Raw genomic sequence first — 21,552 nt, 5'->3', positions numbered from 1 at the left:
TTAATTAAGATGGAAATATACATTTTTAAAGGTTACAAAATGGATCTTTTAAATTATATAATTTTAAAAAAATTATCTTTTACAGCTGTAGTAACTACAGCTGTGTGGGGCCAACATTAAAACCACAATAAAAGTGGATTGATAATATGATGGAAAATGGACTATGCTTTCTGTTTTTATTAAAACATTGCCTGATAGCTACACTTTATCATGCAAAATTGGGAAAAATGCTAAAACAGCATCAATTATACATGCAGGAGTCATCCATCTACCTTGTAACAAGGATGTTCCCACTGGAATATTCTCTAAAATGTTGTCTCTGCTGTATATAGACCTCAGGAACTCAGGAGAGCAATCATTATCGTCTATGATGTGAACCATGACCTGAGAAAACAAGAAACCAGTCACTGGAAACAAAGATAGCAGCAAGGCAGTGGAAGAATGCAGATGCAAAGGTTTGTGTGTATAGATAGATAGATAGACACCAATCTTTAGCTATATGTACGGGGATTATTTCAAATGACCACAAATGTAAGAAGCATTCTACCCAGTGCCTGTCACGGTAACTGTAGATATAGTAATTATTAGCAGGGATTTCCTGGGCCTTTAAAAGCTATATCAAGGGTTCCTCCATGTTAAAAAGACTGCCATGGGCAGATACATAGTTAGATAGATAGATAGATAGATAGTTAGATAGATAGATAGATAGATAGATAGATAGATAGATAGATAGATAGATAGATAGATAGATAGATAGATATAACGAGGAATCCTATGGCTGAAAATAGAAAATAAATGTTAATCATGTGTCACATTGACTATTACTGGTCCATATAGAAGAGCACTTGGGGATGGAAGTTCAGGTACAAAGGCCGCATTGAGGCAGAGCCGGGAATGTGACATATTCCCCTATTCACAGTTTTACCAGGTATTTTTTGCAGTGGTCTGTACTGGGAAGTGTAGAGAAGGTATGTACTGGCTACTTTAGGTTCTTCCTATAAATCAAACCTGTTGCTATGACTAGTAAAGACACAATGGAGGTTTTCTTTAAGGTACGGTAGGATTCTCATTAAAGCAATGCAATTACCTCAGTGACACTGCTGAGTCCACTGTCTGCCTCCACAGCTTTTACCAACAAGTGGTAGAGGTGATGTTCACTCTCATAGTCCACAGCGTGGGTGAGGCTCAGCTCTCCGCTCTCCTGGTTAATAATGAAGAGGCTGCTGGGATTCATCAGCAAGCTGTAGGTGATCGGCTGGCTCTGGAAAGACACAGCTTCTACAACTGCTATTCTGCACAAAGAAGGACACATGCTAACTTTAGGGGTCAAATATTTAATAAAATATTCATTTGTAGATGCTTAAAGTAGACCTAGCATCAAAAATGTTATGTTAAGTGCATGCATGATAAGAAATCTTTAAGACTTACTGCCCCTGACAATGTCTTCATTTACATTTCTCTCCAGCAAGACAAAGCCATATTTGTTCAGGAATTGTCCAGGGTCAATATCTACCAACTAGATGGTGATCACTTTTACAGTACAGGTGGCACATCCCTCCCATGGTTACTGGGCTCTCCCGCTCTTCTTGAGAGCCCAGGACTAGATCAGAAGGCATATCCATATTTGGTCAATGACGACCCCTGTTGACCCTGCTTCAGCAGAAGTGGGAACAGTCAGTCTATTCAGTTTGGAGAAAGCAAGGGGATCAGTCTGGTCTTGGACAGCGGGCTTTCTTCTTTTGCGTGGGTCAGCAGTTCATTGTGGTTAATGTGGACCTGCAATGCTGGATGACCTGATTGATGATGGATGTATATCAGGGGACGTTTGTTTTATTTTTTAAAATAAAGGACTGATTCTGAGCTTCTTAAATGAAGGCCACTGTATTCTCTGGTTCTGAGAACCTCCCTCTTTAAAAGAAAAGTGTAAGAAAATACTGACCTTACCAGTAGTCTTGCCTAAGCAAGGGTTAATTATTGTAGGATCTTGGGAAAGCTGGGGACCCCAAATACCAACAGAGAGAGTTGTGCCTTTTTGTTCTGACAGGGGGATTGCCCTCCTTGGTGCCAGAACATGCTGATCAGATGCTGGCTTTATAGCTCGTCCCTTCGACAAAAGCCGATCCTTAGACCGCCTTTTGTCAGATAGACAGCTGTACACACTGACCAAATGTCTACTGGTTCCCGTGGAACCGACTGATACCGGCTAATATTCAGCTTGTGTGTACCCAGCCTTAGAAGTTCATTCAATTTTTTCCATCCTGCTCCTTCAAATTTTCTCATCACTGAGTTTAAAAACGAATGTTGGTTTGTCCCATTAACAATTAAAAAATTGAAGGAATGTTCTTAAAAAGAAATGTGAATACAATTCTGAGTATGGCCAGTTTAAGATTCACCAACATTTTTTATATGATGACCTACCAGAACCATCCACTCACCCAATCAGGCAGGCCTTTACACTAGATCATTGTTGGTAGATCTAAAGAGGTTTGTACAGTCAGACTGTATGATGTAATGTAAGGGCCTACTTAAATATCAATTTAATTCGGATTCAATCATCCAGACCCCCACACTACATATTGGTAGATCTAAATAATATTGTACATTCAGAATGTAATATGTATAGTCAGGTATGTACATACATACATACATGTATTTATTGTAAAATGTCTGTCTCCATACTCACTTCTCCCTGGCAGCAGTGCTTTCTGGGACAAACAGACTGTACGTCATATTGGTGAACTGGGGAGGACGTAAGCCAACCAGAATGGAGACAGAAGCATACAGACTTTTTTTCCCATGTTTATCAATTGCCTGCACTGTGAGAGCATATTCCTTATCCCAAATCAGTGGTAAACCTGTCGTACTGATGACACCAGTCTCCTTGTTGACCTCAAACTGCTGGTCATATCCTGAAAAGAAGATAATGAATAAGAATCATCATCCTAATATTCATGTACAATTTAGGACACGTATGCAAGGTACCGATAAGAACAATGATTGGAGGTACCGATAAGAACAATGATTGGGTGTCAACGTTGAAAACCCAATAGCCACCAATCAGATCCGTTAAAAAATTCATTCTGATTGGCTGCATTCTAGTTGATCTTTATTTGTTTGACAATTTCTGATATGTTTTTATGCTTTATACATTTTTTAAAGCACATAACACCTAAAATACACCCCTCCATAGTTAGACAGAAATATAAACTATAACACGAAATATAAACTATAACAAGAAATATAAACTATGACAAGAAATATAAACGTGTATTTTTTAAAGCAGAGATTCACTGACACTTATCCTCCTCTTCACCTCCACTTCTGACACTTATATATATATATATATATATATATATATTGTAAGGGATCTTCCCGGGGTAGGGTGAGTTTGGACACAGTTCACAGCAGACTTGGAATTTATAAAGCAGACCTTGGCGTTTATTCGTGGTACAAACAGTCCAACAAACAAAATATACGGCAACACCGTGCCTTTTAAGTACAACAGAAAAAAAAGATAATAAAAAAAACAACCTAGCCCGGCTGGGCGCTTACTAACAGGTTCTTCTCACCTATCTGACACCTATAAACACAGCGTCTTTCGCCTGGATATCGCAGGGTGGGTTTTAGCTCCAGCAGTGGCTGCGCTCGCAGCTTCCTCCAACACACAGACTGTTCATTTCCCTGGCTGAGAGCGAGCACCTGCAGGCCCCGCAGAGCCTTTACCTTCCCAGGCTAATTAGGATCAAAGCTCACCTGATCCAAAACCCAGAACTGGATCGGGGGGGTGTGTGTGTGGAATGACAGGTCCCTCTACCAAACCTACCTGCCATTCCATATAAACCCAGGCCCGGCAAGATTAAATAATAACTCAGCAGCATATTGCTGCTGAGAAACTGATCCATCCTGGACTTACCATCTCACACTGTGTAGCAACCTAGGTGAGATGTACACCCCCTCGACCACTTCTCCAGTGACATGTCTACATATCCCCCCCCTCTTTTTCAGACCGGAGGGCTGAGCCTTTTGTCCCCACAGACAACTTACCCTCGACAATGCGTCAGCATTTGCCTGTAACTTCCCTGGCCTGTGTTCCACAGTGAAATTAAAGTTTTGTAAGGACAGAAACCATCTAGTCACTCTTGCATTTCTCTCCTTGTTTAACTTCATCCATGTTAGGGGGGCATGGTCTGTCACCAACTTGAATTTCCTGCCTAGCAAGTAATACTTTAAAGATTCTAGGGCCCACTTCACTGCCAAACATTCTCGCTCCACAATGGCATAATTTTTCTCGGCCGGGGTTAGTTTTCTACTCAAGTACGTCACCGGATGCTCCTCACCATTCACTACTTGTGAGAGTACTGCACCTAAGCCTGTGTTAGAGGCATCTGTCTGGACCAGAAATTCTCGCCTGAAATCGGGGGTAACTAACACAGGTGGTTGGCACAAGGCAGACTTAAGGCTTTGGAAAGCCTTCTCGGCCTCTGGGGTCCACGTGACCATTGCTGTCTTTCCGCCCTTTGTCAAGTCAGTTAGTGGAGCAGCAACTGAGGCAAAGTTCGGCACAAATCTACGGTAATAACCCGTAATACCCAGGAAAGCTCTAATCTGTTTCCTTGTCAGGGGTCTAGGCCAATTCTGTATTGCCTCAATTTTATTTAGCTGTGGCTTAATCAATCCTCTCCCAACAATGTAGCCCAGATATTTGGCCTCTTCTAGGGCTAGAGCACACTTCTCGGCATTTATGGTCAACCCTGCATCACTTATGGTATCCAACACGGCCTGTACCTTACAGAGGTGACTTTCCCAATCAGGGCTAAAAATGACCACATCATCGAGGTAGGCGGCTGAGTAATCCCGATGTGGTCGCAGAATCAAGTCCATCAACCTCTGGAAAGTTGCAGGCGCTCCATGTAACCCGAATGGCATCACTACATACTGGAATAGCCCCTCAGGGGTGGAGAATGCAGTTTTCTCTTTAGCCTCGCCAGAAAGTGGAATCTGCCAGTAGCCCTTTGTGAGATCGAGGGTGGTTATGTACCTGGCGTTACCTAACTTCTCAATCAACTCATCTACCCTGGGCATAGGATAAGCATCGAACTTGGAGATCTCATTCAACTTTCTGAAATCGTTACAGAACCTCCAAGTTCCATTGGGCTTTGGGATTAGCACAATCGGGCTGGACCATTCACTCTGTGACACCTCAATTACCCCCAGATCAAGCATACGTTTTACCTCGGCAGATACGGCTTTCCTACGTGCCTCCGGTATCCTATAGGGCTTTAGGTTTACTCTGCTTCTAGGCTCAGTTTCAATGTGATGATGGATGAGGTGGGTACGCCCTGGGAGGTCAGAGAACTTGTTTTTGTTTTTCTGTAAAAATTCCTGGGCCTCCTGTTTCTGTGACACTGATAGAGTATCACCTACCTTGACTGGAGGGATTGGTGGTAACAAATTATTAACAGTATTTGTCGCCACCAAGGATTCCCTGTCTTTCCAGGGCTTGATCAAGTTTATGTGATAAACTTGGAAAGGCTTCCTTCTACCTGGTTGGTGCACCTTGTAGTTCACCTCACTGATCTTTTCAACAATTTCATAAGGACCTTGCCACTTCGCCAAGAATTTACTCTCAACAGTGGGGACTAGTATAAGGACCCTATCGCCTGGGTTGAATGTCCTGATTCTTGCGGACCGGTTGTAAATTCTACTTTGGGCCTCTTGAGCTCTCTGGAGGTGTTCCCTTACCAGGGGCATTACAGTGGCTATACGGTCCTGCATTTGTGCTACATGCTCAATAACACTCTTGTATGGGGTGGACTCATTCTCCCATGTCTCTTTTGCAATGTCCAGTAGACCCCTAGGGTGACGACCATAGACCAACTCGAATGGTGAGAACCCTGTGGACGCTTGGGGCACTTCCCTAATAGCAAACATGAGGTAGGGTAATAAATTATCCCAGTCACGACCATCTTTTCCCACCACTTTCTTCAACATATGTTTCAAAGTTTTATTAAATCTCTCCACCAATCCGTCCGTCTGGGGGTGGTATACAGAGGTACGGATGTGTGAGACTTTAAATAGTTTGCATAATTCCTTCATCAGTTTTGACATAAATGGCGTACCTTGGTCAGTTAGGATTTCTTTGGGGATCCCAGTCCTAGAGAACATATAAAACAACTCACGTGCAATTGTTTTAGATGCAGTGTTTCTTAAGGGTACAGCCTCAGGATAGCGGGTCGCATAATCTATGACTACCAAAATATACTGGTGTCCTCTAGCTGACTTTACAACGGGACCCACTAAATCCATGGCAATACGCTCAAAAGGCACCTCTATAATAGGGAGCGAAACCAAAGGACTGCGAAAATGTGACACTGGGGCACTAACCTGACATGTGGGGCACGACTCACAGTATTTTTTAATGTCATCATATATCGCCGGCCAAAAAAACCTCTGGAGAACCCTCTCCCGCGTTTTGTCAGTCCCCAAGTGTCCCCCAAGAACATGGTTATGTGCCATGTCAAGCACCTGACGCCGGTACGGCTTAGGTACCAGAAGCTGTTCCACAATCTCATCCTTAATCTTATTGACTCTATAGAAAAGATCATTAGTCACCGAAAAATGTGGAAATCTTTTTTCAGCATCTGGTTCCTGAGGTACCCCATTCATAACAGCAACCTGCTCTCTCGCATTTTTGAGAGTGGGGTCCTGTAATTGTGCAGCGCCAAAATTATCCCTAGACACCTCTAAGTCTAGTATATTTTGCTCAGTGGGAGGAGCCTCCTCCTCCCCAGCCAGGACCTGCAAAGGAGAACAATCATTTTCATCCTGCACACTTCTATCATTCCCAGGGGACAAAGCAACCCCCTTAGAGGTATCCTCACTCCTTTTGGGGATTTTTCTTTTTTCCCAGAGAGCCCAGAATAATGGAAAATCGCGCCCCAATATTACATTATGCATGAGGTTTTTAACCACACCTACTTCATATTGTACGGTGCCTTGTTCAGTCCCGACTTTAGCCAGCACTATAGGGTACACTTTTGTATCACCATGTATGCACACAACACTCATATGCTTTTTAGACTCTAAGTCCCCAGCCACCAGGCTAGCATGCACCAAGGTTACGAGGCTTCCCAAGTCCATTAACGCCTCAACGGGAAGGTCATTGATTGTAATATTGCAGATTTGCGGTTCAGTCTCTAGTCCAGGAACTGCAGCACAAGATGGTTCCGCAAATAGCGACTGACGCCGGCTAGCGTCACACTCCATGGGTTCAGTGGTAAGAGGGCAATGGGCAGACACGTGTCCCGCCTCATGGCATCTCCAACACTGGATAGGGCCTGGTCTCTTTGGCAAGGAGTCCTTTTTAGAGCCCCTTAGCCACCCGGGACCATCACCAGTCTCTTGTCCCTGAGACACCACTTGAGCCCTTTTCCCTCCATCAGCACCCCTCCACACTCCCCCAATAGATGGAAGTCTCTTACCAGCTGACGGCACAGATCTGGCGCTCCGGGGAGGTGAAGATGCTTCAGGAACATCACGGAGGTAGTCCTCAGTCGCCTGGAACCTCTCCACAAGGTTGACAAGTTCGTTTTGCATTCTTAGGATCACCTTGTCCCACCCAGCGTTGCAGGTCAGTAGGAAGCGCTCGGAGGTAGCGATCCATCACGACCTTCTCTAGGATTTGTGCAGGAGTAGAAGTGTCTGGCTCCAACCACTTTCTTGCCAAATGGATTAGGTCATACATCTGGGACCTCGCTGATTTGTCCAGACTGTAGCTCCAGTTGCGTACCCTCCGGGCACGGACTGCAGTAGTAACTCCTAGTCGGGCAAGTACCTCCTCTTTTAGCCGAGTATAGTCCTTAACCTCTTGCTCACTGAGGTCATAGTAGGCCTTTTGAGGTTCACCTGTTAAATAGGGCGCAATTACCTCTGCCCACTCAGCGGCTGGTAACTTCTCTCGCTCAGCCACGCGCTCAAATACTGTTAGATAGGCCTCAACATCGTCCTCAGCAGTCATCTTTTGCAGTGCTTGCTGCACAGTCCTTCTCCCAAAAAAAATCTCTGGAGCGGCTCCCTCCACTGTGGGTGGATTAGCAACCACAGGCGCCTCTCGATTTACTATCAGGTGCTCGATAAGTTGTTGTTGGCTTTGGCGCAAAGCTTGCAACTCTTCCTTATGCATCTGCTGTTGTGCAGCCATGGACTGTTCATGTCGTCTATTGGCCTCTGTCTGAGCCTGCTGTTGTTGCAAACTCACTTGCATAAACTGCTTCAGCATCTCCTCCATGTTGCTGGACTGTTCTTGGAGTGTAGTTGCAGCTTTCACCCAGGACATAAGCAGCTGTAGCCAAGTCTGTCCACACCGTTGCCCCTAGCAACCGTGTTGCCCGAATTCTCCACCAATTGTAAGGGATCTTCCCGGGGTAGGGTGAGTTTGGACACAGTTCACAGCAGACTTGGAATTTATAAAGCAGACCTTGGCGTTTATTCGTGGTACAAACAGTCCAACAAACAAAATATACGGCAACACCGTGCCTTTTAACCACTTGCTTACAGGGCACTTAAACACCTTCCTGCCCAGACCAATTTTCAGCTTTCGGTGCTCTCACAATTTGAATGACAATTACTCAGTCATGCAACACTGTACCCAAATGAATTTTTTGTCCTTTTTTTCCCACAAATAGAGCTTTCTTTTGGTGGTATTTGATCACCTCTGGGGTTTTTATTTTTTGCGCTATAAATGAAAAAAGACCGAAAATTTTGAAAAAAAACGCATATTTCTTTGTTTCTGTGACAGAATTATGCAAATTATTAATTTTTCTTCATAAATTTTGGTCACAATTTATACTGCTACATGTCTTTGGTAAAAATAACCCAAATTAGTGGATATTATTTGGTCTTTGTGAAAGTTAGAGAGTCTACAAGCTGTGGTGCGAATCGCACAAAATTGATTACATCTGATGTACTGGTGGCCTATCTCGCTTCTTGTGACCCGAACAAGTCAGGAAAGTACAAATACCCCCCAAATCACCCCTTTTTGGAAAGTAGACATTCCAAGGTATTTAGTAAGAGGTATAGTGAGCTTTTTGATGTTGTCATTTTTTTCCCACAATTCTTTGCAAAATTAAGATTTTTCATTTTTTTTTTTTTCTCCACAAAATTGTCATTGTAATAGGTTATTTCTCTCACGTGGCATGTGTATACCACAAATGACACCCCCCAAAAAATTCTGCTACTCCTCCTGAGTATTACAATACCACATGTGTGGGACTTTTTCACAGCCTGGCCACATAGAGAGGCCCAACATGCAGGTAGCGCCATCATGTGTTCTAGGAACATAAGTTACACATCTAACTTGTTGACTATTTATTACACTTTTGAAGCACCAGGACAATGACACGTGACACTGATGACAGATGGCACTGATACGTGGCAATGATGACAGGTGGCACTGATGACAGATGGCACTAATATGTGGCACTGATGACAGATGGCACTAATATGTGGCACTGATGACGCGTGGCACTTATACGTGGCACTGATGACACGTGGCACTAATACGTGGCACTGATGACACGTGGCACTGAAACGTGGCACCGATGACAGATGGCACTAATACGTGGCACTAATATGTGCCACCGATGACAGATGGCACTAATACATGGCACCGATGACGCGTGACACTGATGACAGATGGCACTGATAAGTGGCATTGATGACACGTGACACTGACAACAGATGGCACGTGACACTGACAGGTGGCACTGATGACAAATGGCACTGATACGTGGCACTGATGACAGATGGCACTATGTGGCACTGATGACACGTGGCACTGACGGCAGGTGGCACTGACGGCAGGTGGCACTGACGGCAGGTGGCACTGGGGGCAGGTGGCACTGGGGGCAGGTGGCACTGACGGCAGGTGGCACTGGGGTGGATGGCACTGGGGGCAGGTAGCACTGGGGTGGATGGCACTGGGGGCAGGTAGCACTGGGGTGGATGGCACTGGGGGCAGGTAGCACTGGGGTGGATGGCACTAGGGGCAGGTAGCACTGGGGTGGATGGCACTGGGGGCAGGTGGCACTGGGGTGGATGGCACTGGGGGCAGGTAGCACTGGGGTGGATGGCACTGGGGCAGATAGCACTGCTGGGGGCGGATGGCACTGCTGGGGGCGGATGGCACTGCTGGGGGCGGATGGCACTTTTTATTTCATTTTTTTTTTTTCCAGAATCAGAACGGCTGCCGCTGCAGCCGTTCATCTCTCCCCTCTCGCACTGTCTGTGCGAGGAAGGAGAGCGGCGCTGCGAGATGATCTCATATGTTTACATATGAGATCATCTCCCATTGGACACGCCGATCACGCTGTAAACGGCCGCTGTGATTGGCCGTTTACAGCGATCTGTGTTTGCCTGTCCCCGGGGGACACGGCGAACACAGAACTTCCGCGATGCGCGCCCGCGGCGGCGCGCATTGCGGAAGTAAACATCAGGCCGTCCAGGGACGACCGCCCGAACGAACGCGCCTGCTCTACGGCCGTAATTCGGCTATAGGGCGGGCGCGAGGAGGTTAAGTACAACAGAAAAAAAAGATAATAAAAAAAACAACCTAGCCCGGCTGGGCGCTTACTAACAGGTTCTTCTCACCTATCTGACACCTATAAACACAGCGTCTTTCGCCTGGATATCGCAGGGTGGGTTTTAGCTCCAGCAGTGGCTGCGCTCGCAGCTTCCTCCAACACACAGACTGTTCATTTCCCTGGCTGAGAGCGAGCACCTGCAGGCCCCGCAGAGCCTTTACCTTCCCAGGCTAATTAGGATCAAAGCTCACCTGATCCAAAACCCAGAACTGGATCGGGGGGGTGTGTGTGTGGAATGACAGGTCCCTCTACCAAACCTACCTGCCATTCCATATAAACCCAGGCCCGGCAAGATTAAATAATAACTCAGCAGCATATTGCTGCTGAGAAACTGATCCATCCTGGACTTACCATCTCACACTGTGTAGCAACCTAGGTGAGATGTACACCCCCTCGATCACTTCTCCAGTGACATGTCTACAATATATATTTTGGAATCAAGTAATTTTTATTGATAATTCTTCCAGAACAAAAACATCTGTTACCGAAGTAAAAATCTTGTCACAAGGCACAAATATGTAAAATAATAATCAATTTTAAAACAACATAAAAGGACAAAGTGTACAGTAAAAGGAAAAAAAAAATGTTAATTTTTTTACAGGTAGCAGATACATTTTTTTTTTTCACTAGGGATACCCTGCCTCTTTCATGAATAGCTGCTTTCAGGCCCATATAAAGAAGTTTCATCCAGAAGATAAATATATAATATGTCAAAATTGCCCATGGGTATCGTCACCTTATACTGTCAAGACCTTTATGGCATCTAGGGAATCTAGGGAAAGTAGGGCTCTGGTACCTTTATAATCGGCAGGGGTTTGCATGTTAAGAAATAATCTACAAAGGTTAATAGCTATAGGTTTTTGAAGCATAACACCCGCTTGGTCAGAATGTATCATGGAAGTAATTATTTTATATAATCTGGTCATCAGAACCCAGGCCAGTGACATAGGTCTATATGATGTGGGTTCATACCTGGTTTAAAAAACAGAATGATCATAGAAAGTGGAAGACATTTCTGTTGCAAAGCATCATTGAAAACTTTCAAGTGTTGCAGCAGTATACAACCTGCACATCATTTATACACTTCTGCGGGTAATCCATCATCCCCTGGGGCTTTATAATTAGTAAACAAACTGGTCACTGTATGCACATCCTCTAGAACAGAGATATGCAATTAGCGGTCCTCCAGCTGTTGCAGAACTACAAGTCCCATGAGGCATAGCAAGACTCTGACAGCCAGAAGCATGACACCCAGAGGCTGAGGCATGATGGGAGTTGTAGTTTTGCAACAGCTGGAGGTCCGCTAATTGCATATCCCTGCTCTAGAATATTGGGGAAGTCTATGTTTGGTGTTCTTTGGATAGTGAAGGCAGATTAAGGCCATGCATATGTTGAATGAAACCGAAACTAAACTGTATATGAGCGCCATAAACTGAAAGCACTATTTATTTCATTAGTAATATTCAAAATAAAACCCACCCATTCATCCATGTCTCCATGCTTTATTTTGTTGAATAATCTCTTTGAAAAACACCCACCTATCAATTCTAACTGCAGCCATCTTGAGTAAGGGCAGCTGATTCATGTAGAATTTACTTCCTGGAATCAATCTGGCCTTAAATCAGGAATTCAGGCCGGGAGGTATGTGTAGCACACTCCACGTAAGAGCCGCTGGTGAATTGGGATCCCCCACCCTGCACAGCCAGGCACACTTATACCGTATACACATGATCGGACATTCTGACAATGAAATCCTGGATTTATTTCCAACGAATGTTGGCTCAAACTTGTCTTGCCTACACACGGTCGCACAAATGTTGTCGGAAATTCTGATTGTCAAGAACGCGGTGATGTACAACACATACGACGAGCCAAGAAAAATTAAGTTCAATAGCCAGTTCGGCTCTTCTGCTTGATTCCAAGCATGCGTGGAATTTTGTGAATTTTGTGCAACGGAATTGTGTACACACAATCGGAATTTCCGACAAAGGATTTTGTTGCTGTCGGAAAACTTGAGAATCAGCTCTCAAATTTTTGTTTTCAGAAATTCCGGCGGAGCCTACACACAGTCAGAATTTCCGATAACAAGCTCCTATCAAACATTTGTTGTCGGAAAATCCGATCGTGTGTACGCGGCATTAGATTTAGCGAACAGTAGCACTTTGTTTTTGTACTTTATTGAGGGGATAAAACTTGAATAAGGATTAGGGAGATTATGGGATGCCCACTTGACTTTAGAACTCCTCTTCCTTCAGCACTTACCTGCTTGTAGGAAACATAGAATCAGCTGGGACACTTTTTATAGATCTGACAAAGAGCACTTAGTCAGATTAAGCAAAGCACTTTACAGGCAGGGACCGGGGGCCCTTTTGATGTGTAGAGAAAAAGTCCAATGTCCAGCTACATCCTTGTGGCTACTGATCCCAGCACCACCTCTTCAGGCACTGCCAGTCCCACTGACTGCAGCTACCCCCTTCACCAGCCCATCCAGCTACTTCCCACCGTCCTCCCAGACTGCACACTCACCAGCTACCTGGTGGTCTTCTTCCTAGAGATCTCCTGGACATTCTGACTCTCTCCCTCTGTCCTTACACCTGCTCCCGTGCATCCAGGACAGGACTCCTCCATGTGTTGTAAATGGATCCCTCCAGCACCTGAGCCCCAGGCCCGAGGTCACCCCCCCCCAGACTAGGGGCACCCTCAAGGGACACCGACAGCCTCCTCAGCATTCACCAGCTTCTACCCGACTGCCCCCTACTGGCATTAATCAGAGTATTTAAGAGGTGCTCACTCCCTGCCAGCCCACTTGCTGGAGATTGGCTGGCGCATTCCTCAATACTCCAGACAGCTCCTTCTAACCTCCCTCCTATTCTTTTGGAAGCTTCTCCAAGGTTCCAGCAAGTAGGGGGAGGTACCAGAGGTGCTGCCTGATGAGTCATCCAGCTTCCCGAGTCACTTATCTCTGACCCAGATTCAACCCAGGCTTGGCTACCAGCCAAGCCAAAATGTACCTATACTATCACTATGTACAACCTATTTTAGCACACTAGAGGGTCCTACATATGCTTAGCTGAGATAGCTCTTCCTCTTCTCCTCCATGTGAAAGAAAAAAAATGCCCATGAAGCCTCCTGGCATGTATGACATACTTTTGGCCTAGGGCAGAAACCAGGGGAAAAAAAAAGGAAATACAGTGCCTTGCGAAAGTATTCGGCCCCCTTGAACTTTTCAACCTTTTGCCACATTTCAGGCTTCAAACATAAAGATATAAAATTTTGATTTTTTTTTGTGAAGAATCACCAACAAGTGGGACACAATTGTGAAGTGGAACGACATCTATTGGATATTTTAAACTTTTTTTAGCAAATAAAAAAAACTGAAAAGTGCAAAAAAGTGCGTGCAAAATTATTCGGCCCCTTTACTTTCAGTGCAGCAAACTCACTCCAGAAGTTCAGCGAGGATCTCTGAATGATCCAATGTTGTCCTAAATGACTGATGGTGATAAATAGAATCCACCTGTGTGTAATCAAGTCTCTGTATAAATGCACCTGCTCTGTGATAGTCTCAGGGTTCTGTTGAAAGTGCAGAGAGCATCATGAAGACCAACGAACACACCAGGCAGGTCCGTAATACTGTTGTGGAGAAGTTTAAAGCCGGATTTGGATACAAAAAGATTTCCCAAGCTTTAAAAATCCCAAGGAGCACTGTGCAAGCGATCATTTTGAAATGGAAGGAGTATCAGACCATTGCAAATCTACCAAGACCTGGCCGTTCCTCTAAACTTTCAGCTCAGACAAGGAGAAGACTGATCAGAGATGCAGCCAAGAGGCCCATGATCACTCTGGATGAACTGCAGAGAACTACAGCTGAGGTGGGAGAGTCTGTCCATAGGACAACAATCAGTCGTGCACTGCACAAATCTGGCCTTTATGGAAGAGTGGCAAGAAGAAAGCCATTTCTCAAAGATATCCATAAAAAGTCTCGTCTAAAGTTTGCCACAAGCCACCTGGGAGACACACCAAACATGTGGAAGAAGGTGCTCTGGTCAGATGAAATCAAAATCGAACTTTTTGCCCACAATGCAAAACGATATGTTTGGCGTAAAAGCAACTCAGCTTATCACCCTCAACACACCATCCCCACTGTCAAACATGGTGGTGGCAGCATCATGGTTTGGGCCTGCTTTTCTTCAGCAGGGACAGGGAAGATGGTTAAAATTGAGGGGAAGATGGATGCAGCCAAATACAGGACCATTCTGGATGAAAACCTGTTGGAGTCTGCAAAAGACCTGAAACTGGGACGGAGATTTATCTTCCAACAAGACAATGATCCCAAACATACAGCAAAATCTACAAAGGAATGGTTCACAAATAAACGTATCCAGGTGTTAGAATGGCCAAGTCAAAGTCCAGACCTGAATCCAATCGAGAATCTGTGGAAAGAGCTGAAAGCTGCTGTTCACAAACGCTCTCCATCCAACCTCACTGAGCTCGAGCTGTTTTGCAAGGAAGAATGGGCAAGAATTTCAGTCTCTCGATGTGCAAAACTGATAGAGACATACCCCAAGCGACTTGCAGCTGTAATCGCAGCAAAAGGTGGCTCTACAAAGTATTAACGCAAGGGGGCCGAATAATTTTGCACGCCCCACTTTTCATTTTTTTATTAGTTAAAAAAGTATCAAAAATCCAATAGATTTCATTCCACTTCACAATTGTGTCCCACTTGTTGGTGATTCTTCACAAAAAATAAAAATGTTATATCTTTATGTTTGAAGCCTGAAATGTGGCAAAAGGTTGAAAAGTTTAAAGGGGCCGAATACTTTCGCAAGGCACTGTAATTAAATATAATATACCTTCCTTATCTATTTACTAAGGCTAGCATAAGGATTAAAAGCCTCAGAGTGGGGGGTTTTGGTAATATATAGGTCTGATTAAAAAACGGACCAGAGTTAATGAATAAGCCAATGTTATTTGAAGATTGTTCGAATTTAGCAGTTTTACTAGCAGTTGATCAGCTTTCTCTCCCTCCTCATAGTAAGCCAGTTTAGTAGAGAATTGTTTCTTCTCTGCGGATAAGACGGAAGGGTGCTTCAGAACATCCCGAGCAGTCATCCATGCATCATGTGTCAAAGCATTGGGTTTCAAAACATATTTAAACACCTGCTGGTCCACTGGCACTCATTTAATGTAGCTGCTATTTTATCAGCATTAATTTCCAGTGTAAATATGCCCTGCAGGTATGGCTTGAATGCTTCCCAGCAGGTGAGCTTGTCCAGGTAAGTATCATGCACCTGAAAGATTATTTTATCTGACTTTCAATGGAATTATGTGAAGAAGAGGTGAAGCCAGAGGATCTCTGCATTGGCTACATAAACAGCAAATAAAGTTCTAACCCTTCCATAAACATCCCAAAAACAAAAAAAGATTTGTCTGAAATTATGATTTAATATCTTCTAGAGAACAATCCAGTACATGTATTATATTATATAATACTATATTATATTATATCATATTGAGACGTGACTTACCTTCCATAAGGTAATATGATATCCCACCACCTGAGCTCTCATCATTGTAGTAATGGGCTAAAAGCTGGTACACAAAAGTGCCCTTTGGTGCTTCAGGATCTACACAAGCCAGGTAAGGGAAGGGGTACATCGTCCACTCCAAACTCTCCTCTCTGGGCACAATTATGGTTACGTGGCATAAATACCAGTCACTGTCTGCAAATACAAGAGCCAAAAGTTATGGGTTTGGTCACCGCCAAAGCTAGAAAGAACAATTATAAAAATAAAAAAACAACCACAAGGGAGAGCGCTTTTTTCTTTTTTTTTTGAACCTTCCACTTTATGGCCCGACTAGGGAGGTATAGGCAACACTTCTATTTTACAGCATGAGATTGAAAAAAAAAAAAAATTAAAATGGCACCTTTAAATCTAGGGTTGTCTATTAAAACTAAAATGGAATTAACTAAGTTGGGGCAATGGTGAACTTGGGGCCTTTCACCAAAAACTGAACACATTACATAAATATAAATATATATATATTTTAAGTAAAGGATATGAACACAATCTTAGAAAAGCCATGTCAACTAGGGCTCTGTGGAATCCTAGGGTTCCTCCAGAAGTTACCAGGTATTCCTTGAGCTGTGCCGGTTTAATCTAAAATTTGATGGTGCCTGCATATTTATGGGGCCAACACCACTTGGCATAGCCAGCTCCGTGACAACAATGGACTTTTTAGCTGTCTGTTGGATGGCATTCTAATCACCGCCTAGAGGCGATTCAGTTCGCAATGTGCGCTATACAAGTATTTCATTCGTTCATTCATTCAACGCTGTAACTGGGACATTCTTCCCACTACCCACTAATATGAGTGGCATTTTTCCCTCTGCCCCCCCCCCCCCCCCAATGAATTGTTTTTAGCAGGGCGTAGACCTCCCTGCACAGGTGGCACTGAGCAGCCACCCTGCCGAGATCCTCCAGGACCCCTACAATGTCAGCATCCAATTGGACCCTGCCACCCGGGTGACCCATGCAACCATCTTTAGTGAGGGCAGTGCTTACAAAAAGCACTGTCTCACTGCAGCTGACGCACATTCTGTGTGTGGTTAGATTAGGGACAGGAACCCGTTTGATAAGGAGAGTATGCATAGTGTAGAGAGAGGTTCCAGAGGAGGAGGGACAGCATAGGGACTTTCATCATAGTTTCTACAGGGCAACCTTTCCATGTCTAGTTCTTGCGTCATATTCTTTTCAGCCAGGTGCTGCCTGTTTCTGTGCTTCACTCTGCAAGTACTGTATAACCTGTCTAAGCCAGAGGGTTGAACGAAAAAAAAAAGTTCACAGCTCAGATCGGAGCCACTGTACTAGCAACCAGATGTTAGTACACCGATCTCCCCCACTGTGCTATTGTATTCTGACAGGGGGACAGCCCCCTGCCAGAACACTCTGGTCAGTGCTCTCAGCCATTGGCTGACCCTTGGAAAGATGGTAAGGTAAGGACATGCTAGAAGAATGGTAAGGTTTTACTTGATCCTTGAGGCATTTTGTGGAGTTAAGCTGGTCATATACTAGTAGATTTTTGAACAAACGTTTGTACATATTCTCTCAGCCATTGGCTGAGAGTACTGATCGGGAGCCAGTTGGCAGGCCGTTTTCGGTCATGACCCTTGGACAGACGGTAAGGTAAGGACATGCTAGGAGAATAGTAAGGTTTTCTTGATCCTTGAAACATTTTGTGGAGCAGAAGGGACTGTAGGTGGACATGGAAAGGAGGAGATGGGGAAATGGGAATGGGGGAGAAAGAGGACATGGGATGCAGGAGATGGGACTGGAGGAGGAAAAGGACATGGGATGGAGGAGATGGGACTAAAGGAGGAAGAGAACATGGAATGGGGGATATAGGATCTTATAGGTCAGTGGATGGGCCCTGGGGAATGTTGATGGTCAGGCCCGGTGGGGCCCAGGCCTAAAGCTGTCTAAGGGGCCTCCAAATAGCCTCAGACCTTTCCCCCCTTTTACAAAATTCACATCAGCATGCATACCTGTAAGCAAAAAAAAAAAAAAGTTTTTTTTAGCGTTTTCTCTGGACTCCACCCTCCTGAGGAAGCATACCATAACATGTTAAGAGATTGTAGTCCCTCCACAACTCACAACTGCAAATTATCTGCGTCATCCTATTCAGTTAATTGTTATAGAGTTAATGGGCAGTATTAGTAGCCCTTCTCTTGAAACTTTTTACTGCAATTTTTGCCACGTTTTTGCCGCAATTGTGCACCGATCAAAAGGTCACCAATGTAAAAAGCAGAAAAACGCCTGTAACCTGCCCAGAAAGAAGCTCATGTACTTTTTGGAGCTTCAGGCATTTTGCTTCAGATTGCAAAATGCTCATATGTGAACAGGGGCCATTTCAAGAAAATTACCAGGACATGCAACCAGACATCATGCTTTATCCCACTAGCTGAATAATCCCTTCCGGATCCTTTGATCAAGCTTGATGAACAAAATGACCAACACAAACCCACTTCCTGGATAAAACGATGAGCTCACCTGGACCACACAAGTAAGACCATCGCTATTGTGCCTGGATTAGCAGTGCCTGCTCATGTATGAAGGCACATTGCTCTCATTTTAAGTCTATGAGGCAGAAAACACTTATGATGCAGGGGCACGGGATATTTCACTAGGACAGCAATCACATGGAAAAGGGATGTGTTGAAACACTCTTGTGATAATTTACTTGTTCGGCTTACTGTTTGCCATTACATTGTAATAGAATTGAACAAATATTTATTAATACAAATAGTTATACCTTATAAGAACTGTCGGTGAAAGGTATATACTCCAGACCAGTCTTTCTGAACCTTTTTACACCTGCGGAACCCCGAAAATAATTTTCAGGACTCGGGGAACCCTTACTAAAACAAATTCATTGGATGTCAATGGGGAAAAGGTGCCTTACATTGGTGATTAGTAGGAAGAATGTAATCCATACAGTGGTGATCATACACCCAACCTTACTGACAGCCAGGGCCGTCTTTAATATTGATTGGGCCCTGGGCATAAATTTTCTTAGGGCCCCCCGTGCAATTTCGCTCTCCACCTTCTCTGGGACATACAATAAATAACAGCTAGACTTAAAATCAGTTTACTGTATCAGATCAGTCAGCGATTGGTTGCCAGAGGTTACAGCATATCATTACTGCTTACTGACTGGTTGCTATAGGTTACAGCACTCCTTAAGGATCACTGATTAGTTGCACATGATTTCTGCTTGTTGATTGGCTGCTAGAGATTACTGTACAGTAATACTGCTCGCTGGTTGCTATAGGTTACAGCACATCATCTCCTCACTGCAGGGGGGGGCATGATATACATATGAATTCTGCCTTTATTTACATATCAATGCCGTTGGCCTCAGCTATTTACATATGCATGTGACTGCTATTTACATATCAATGCTGGTTATTTACATGTAAACACAGGGTATGCAGGTGAGTCATCTGTACACAATTAGTAGCAGCACTTCACACTGAGATATCAAGACACAGCACAGGACTAAAACCTCAATGGACAAGGGAATGTAAACTGGGATAGTTGACAAGTATGACGTAGCTGCTTTGGGCCCCACAACAATGACAGGGCCCAGGGCAGCTGCCCCTTTTGCCCTACCTTAAAGACGGCCCTGCTAACAGCTAAAAAGATCATTTACGTCAGGATTCTGTTTTTTCCATCAGATGGGAGGTCAATCAGACGCAGTTCAGGGTACCCTAGCATCCTCAGGAGGAACCCTAGTGTTCCATGGAACCCTGATTGAGAATGGCTGCCCTACACAATAGACATTTTATGATTATCATAGCACTAGCCAATATGGCATGAATATATGTGAGCTGACAGGAAACTCTGGAATTGAAATCAATCCTTCTTCATGAACAGCGCTCATTTATAAAAATCTAAAAGAAGGAAAATATTTAAAGCTGATTTTTTTTAGAAATAGTAAGTGGCTGCTCAGCCCCTAAGTGTTATATAAAGTGAAGAAGGGAGCTGAGTGGGGCAGGGGGTGTAATTAAGAGAACCTGTCACTTTAGGGCTCATGCCCACTGCAGCTCAAAAAAACAGCTGCTTTTGAGCTTTTATTTCTGCCCATAAAGGCTGTGAAGAAGCTTGTTTTTATTGAGCTCTTTAAAGCTCTTTCGAGCTCTTTGGAGCTTTTTTGAGCATAGGCGTTTTTTTTTCACAAACCTTCCTAGATGGTATTTTCTATAGTAAAAGCTGGAACAAACGGTTTTGCATGTTTTTGAGCTGTTTTAAGCTCTTTGGGGCACTAGCTCCTCTCAAAAACATGAATTTGGTGAGTTTTTCTGCCCGTAAAAGCATATGCCTGAAAAAGCCCTAGTGTGCATTGACTAACATGGAGGGGAGTTTCTAGGTAGAAAAAATAAGCGCTCAAAAGCCTGTAGGAGTCGCTTTTTTGAGCTGCAGTGTGCAGGAGCCCCTATTTACTGTGAATTGTGACAGCTTTTTTTAAAGAAATAATAATTACTGATTATGTATTATTATGAATATTATTAAATGGTATAAGGTCAGTCCACCTGAAATTAGATTTTTTTTATTTTGGGCAGAGATAAGCATTCAATAGCTTATTCTTTTATATACGCTGCTCCTGGGTTCCAAGCTCCACTCTCTTGTGAGGGGAAAGACCTAAGATCTTTTGTTGCATTTCAGTGTTGCTGATCTCCTGCTGCCTCTTTGCAGCCACTTCCTATCTACATGCATTCACTGCAGAATTTGATATACATCATTGCTCTAGCACTGCTCCTGGATAGTGACAACAGCCCCCCCATGCCTGGGAAATTAGTGATGGAATAGCAGCTAGTAATTGTTATGGTGGGCGCTGTCCCCCTATAACAGAAAGTGCCTAAACTAGGACCCTCATGGCAGAATCACCAGGTATTATTTTCAAGAAAGCTGAAGATTTAATAACATAGAAAGTGTTTTAAAAATTACATTATAACTTGTTAAATATATGTAATTATAGGAGAGTTTAGCGATTGGGGTAATGTATGGCAAAGGACATATTGCACAATATCCCTGTGGTATGTGTTTTTAGAATAAACATTTTAATTTGATTTATTTAAATGCTTATGATTCTCAAGCATCAGTGACATATGGAGACTCCTAGAAGAGAAGGGACCAACAAAGGCAACCGGACAAGGAAAATCTTGTTTAATCTTATAAGGCTTCAGCAGTCACCAAGTGATGAGGATCGAAGAGCCCTTTCCCCCTCTCCCATTCATTTAGAAATGGGCTCTTCTTTTCAGCACAGAGAAGGACCCCGTCCATGGATTAGTCAGATGCAGGAGTTTAATATGAGACATTTTCGAGAACTGTTTAATCCCTTAAGCATGGTTGAG

At 43.9% G+C, this 21,552-nt stretch overlaps 1 protein-coding gene across 1 annotated transcript in view; it reads right to left on the bottom strand.

Moving 5' to 3' along the window:
- The window catches only part of LOC143997438 (neural-cadherin-like), a 137,437-nt gene that overhangs the window by 87,780 nt on the left and 28,105 nt on the right, over window positions 1-21,552 (bottom strand). Inside the window, exons 2-5 of the mRNA XM_077493054.1 lie at window positions 16,166-16,360; window positions 2,684-2,909; window positions 1,088-1,292; window positions 273-384 (exon numbers count right to left, since the gene is read on the bottom strand). Of these exons, the coding sequence (XP_077349180.1) occupies window positions 273-384; window positions 1,088-1,292; window positions 2,684-2,909; window positions 16,166-16,360 (738 nt within the window). The remainder of the gene's footprint in view (window positions 1-272; window positions 385-1,087; window positions 1,293-2,683; window positions 2,910-16,165; window positions 16,361-21,552) is intronic.

This window comes from Lithobates pipiens, unplaced genomic scaffold (assembly GCF_037356315.1).
Source record: "Lithobates pipiens isolate NorthernLeopardFrog02 unplaced genomic scaffold, aLitPip1_a1.2 Scaffold_19, whole genome shotgun sequence".
NCBI classification, from domain to species: Eukaryota; Metazoa; Chordata; class Amphibia; order Anura; family Ranidae; genus Lithobates; species Lithobates pipiens.
This window is presented reverse-complemented; position numbering and strand designations above follow the sequence as displayed.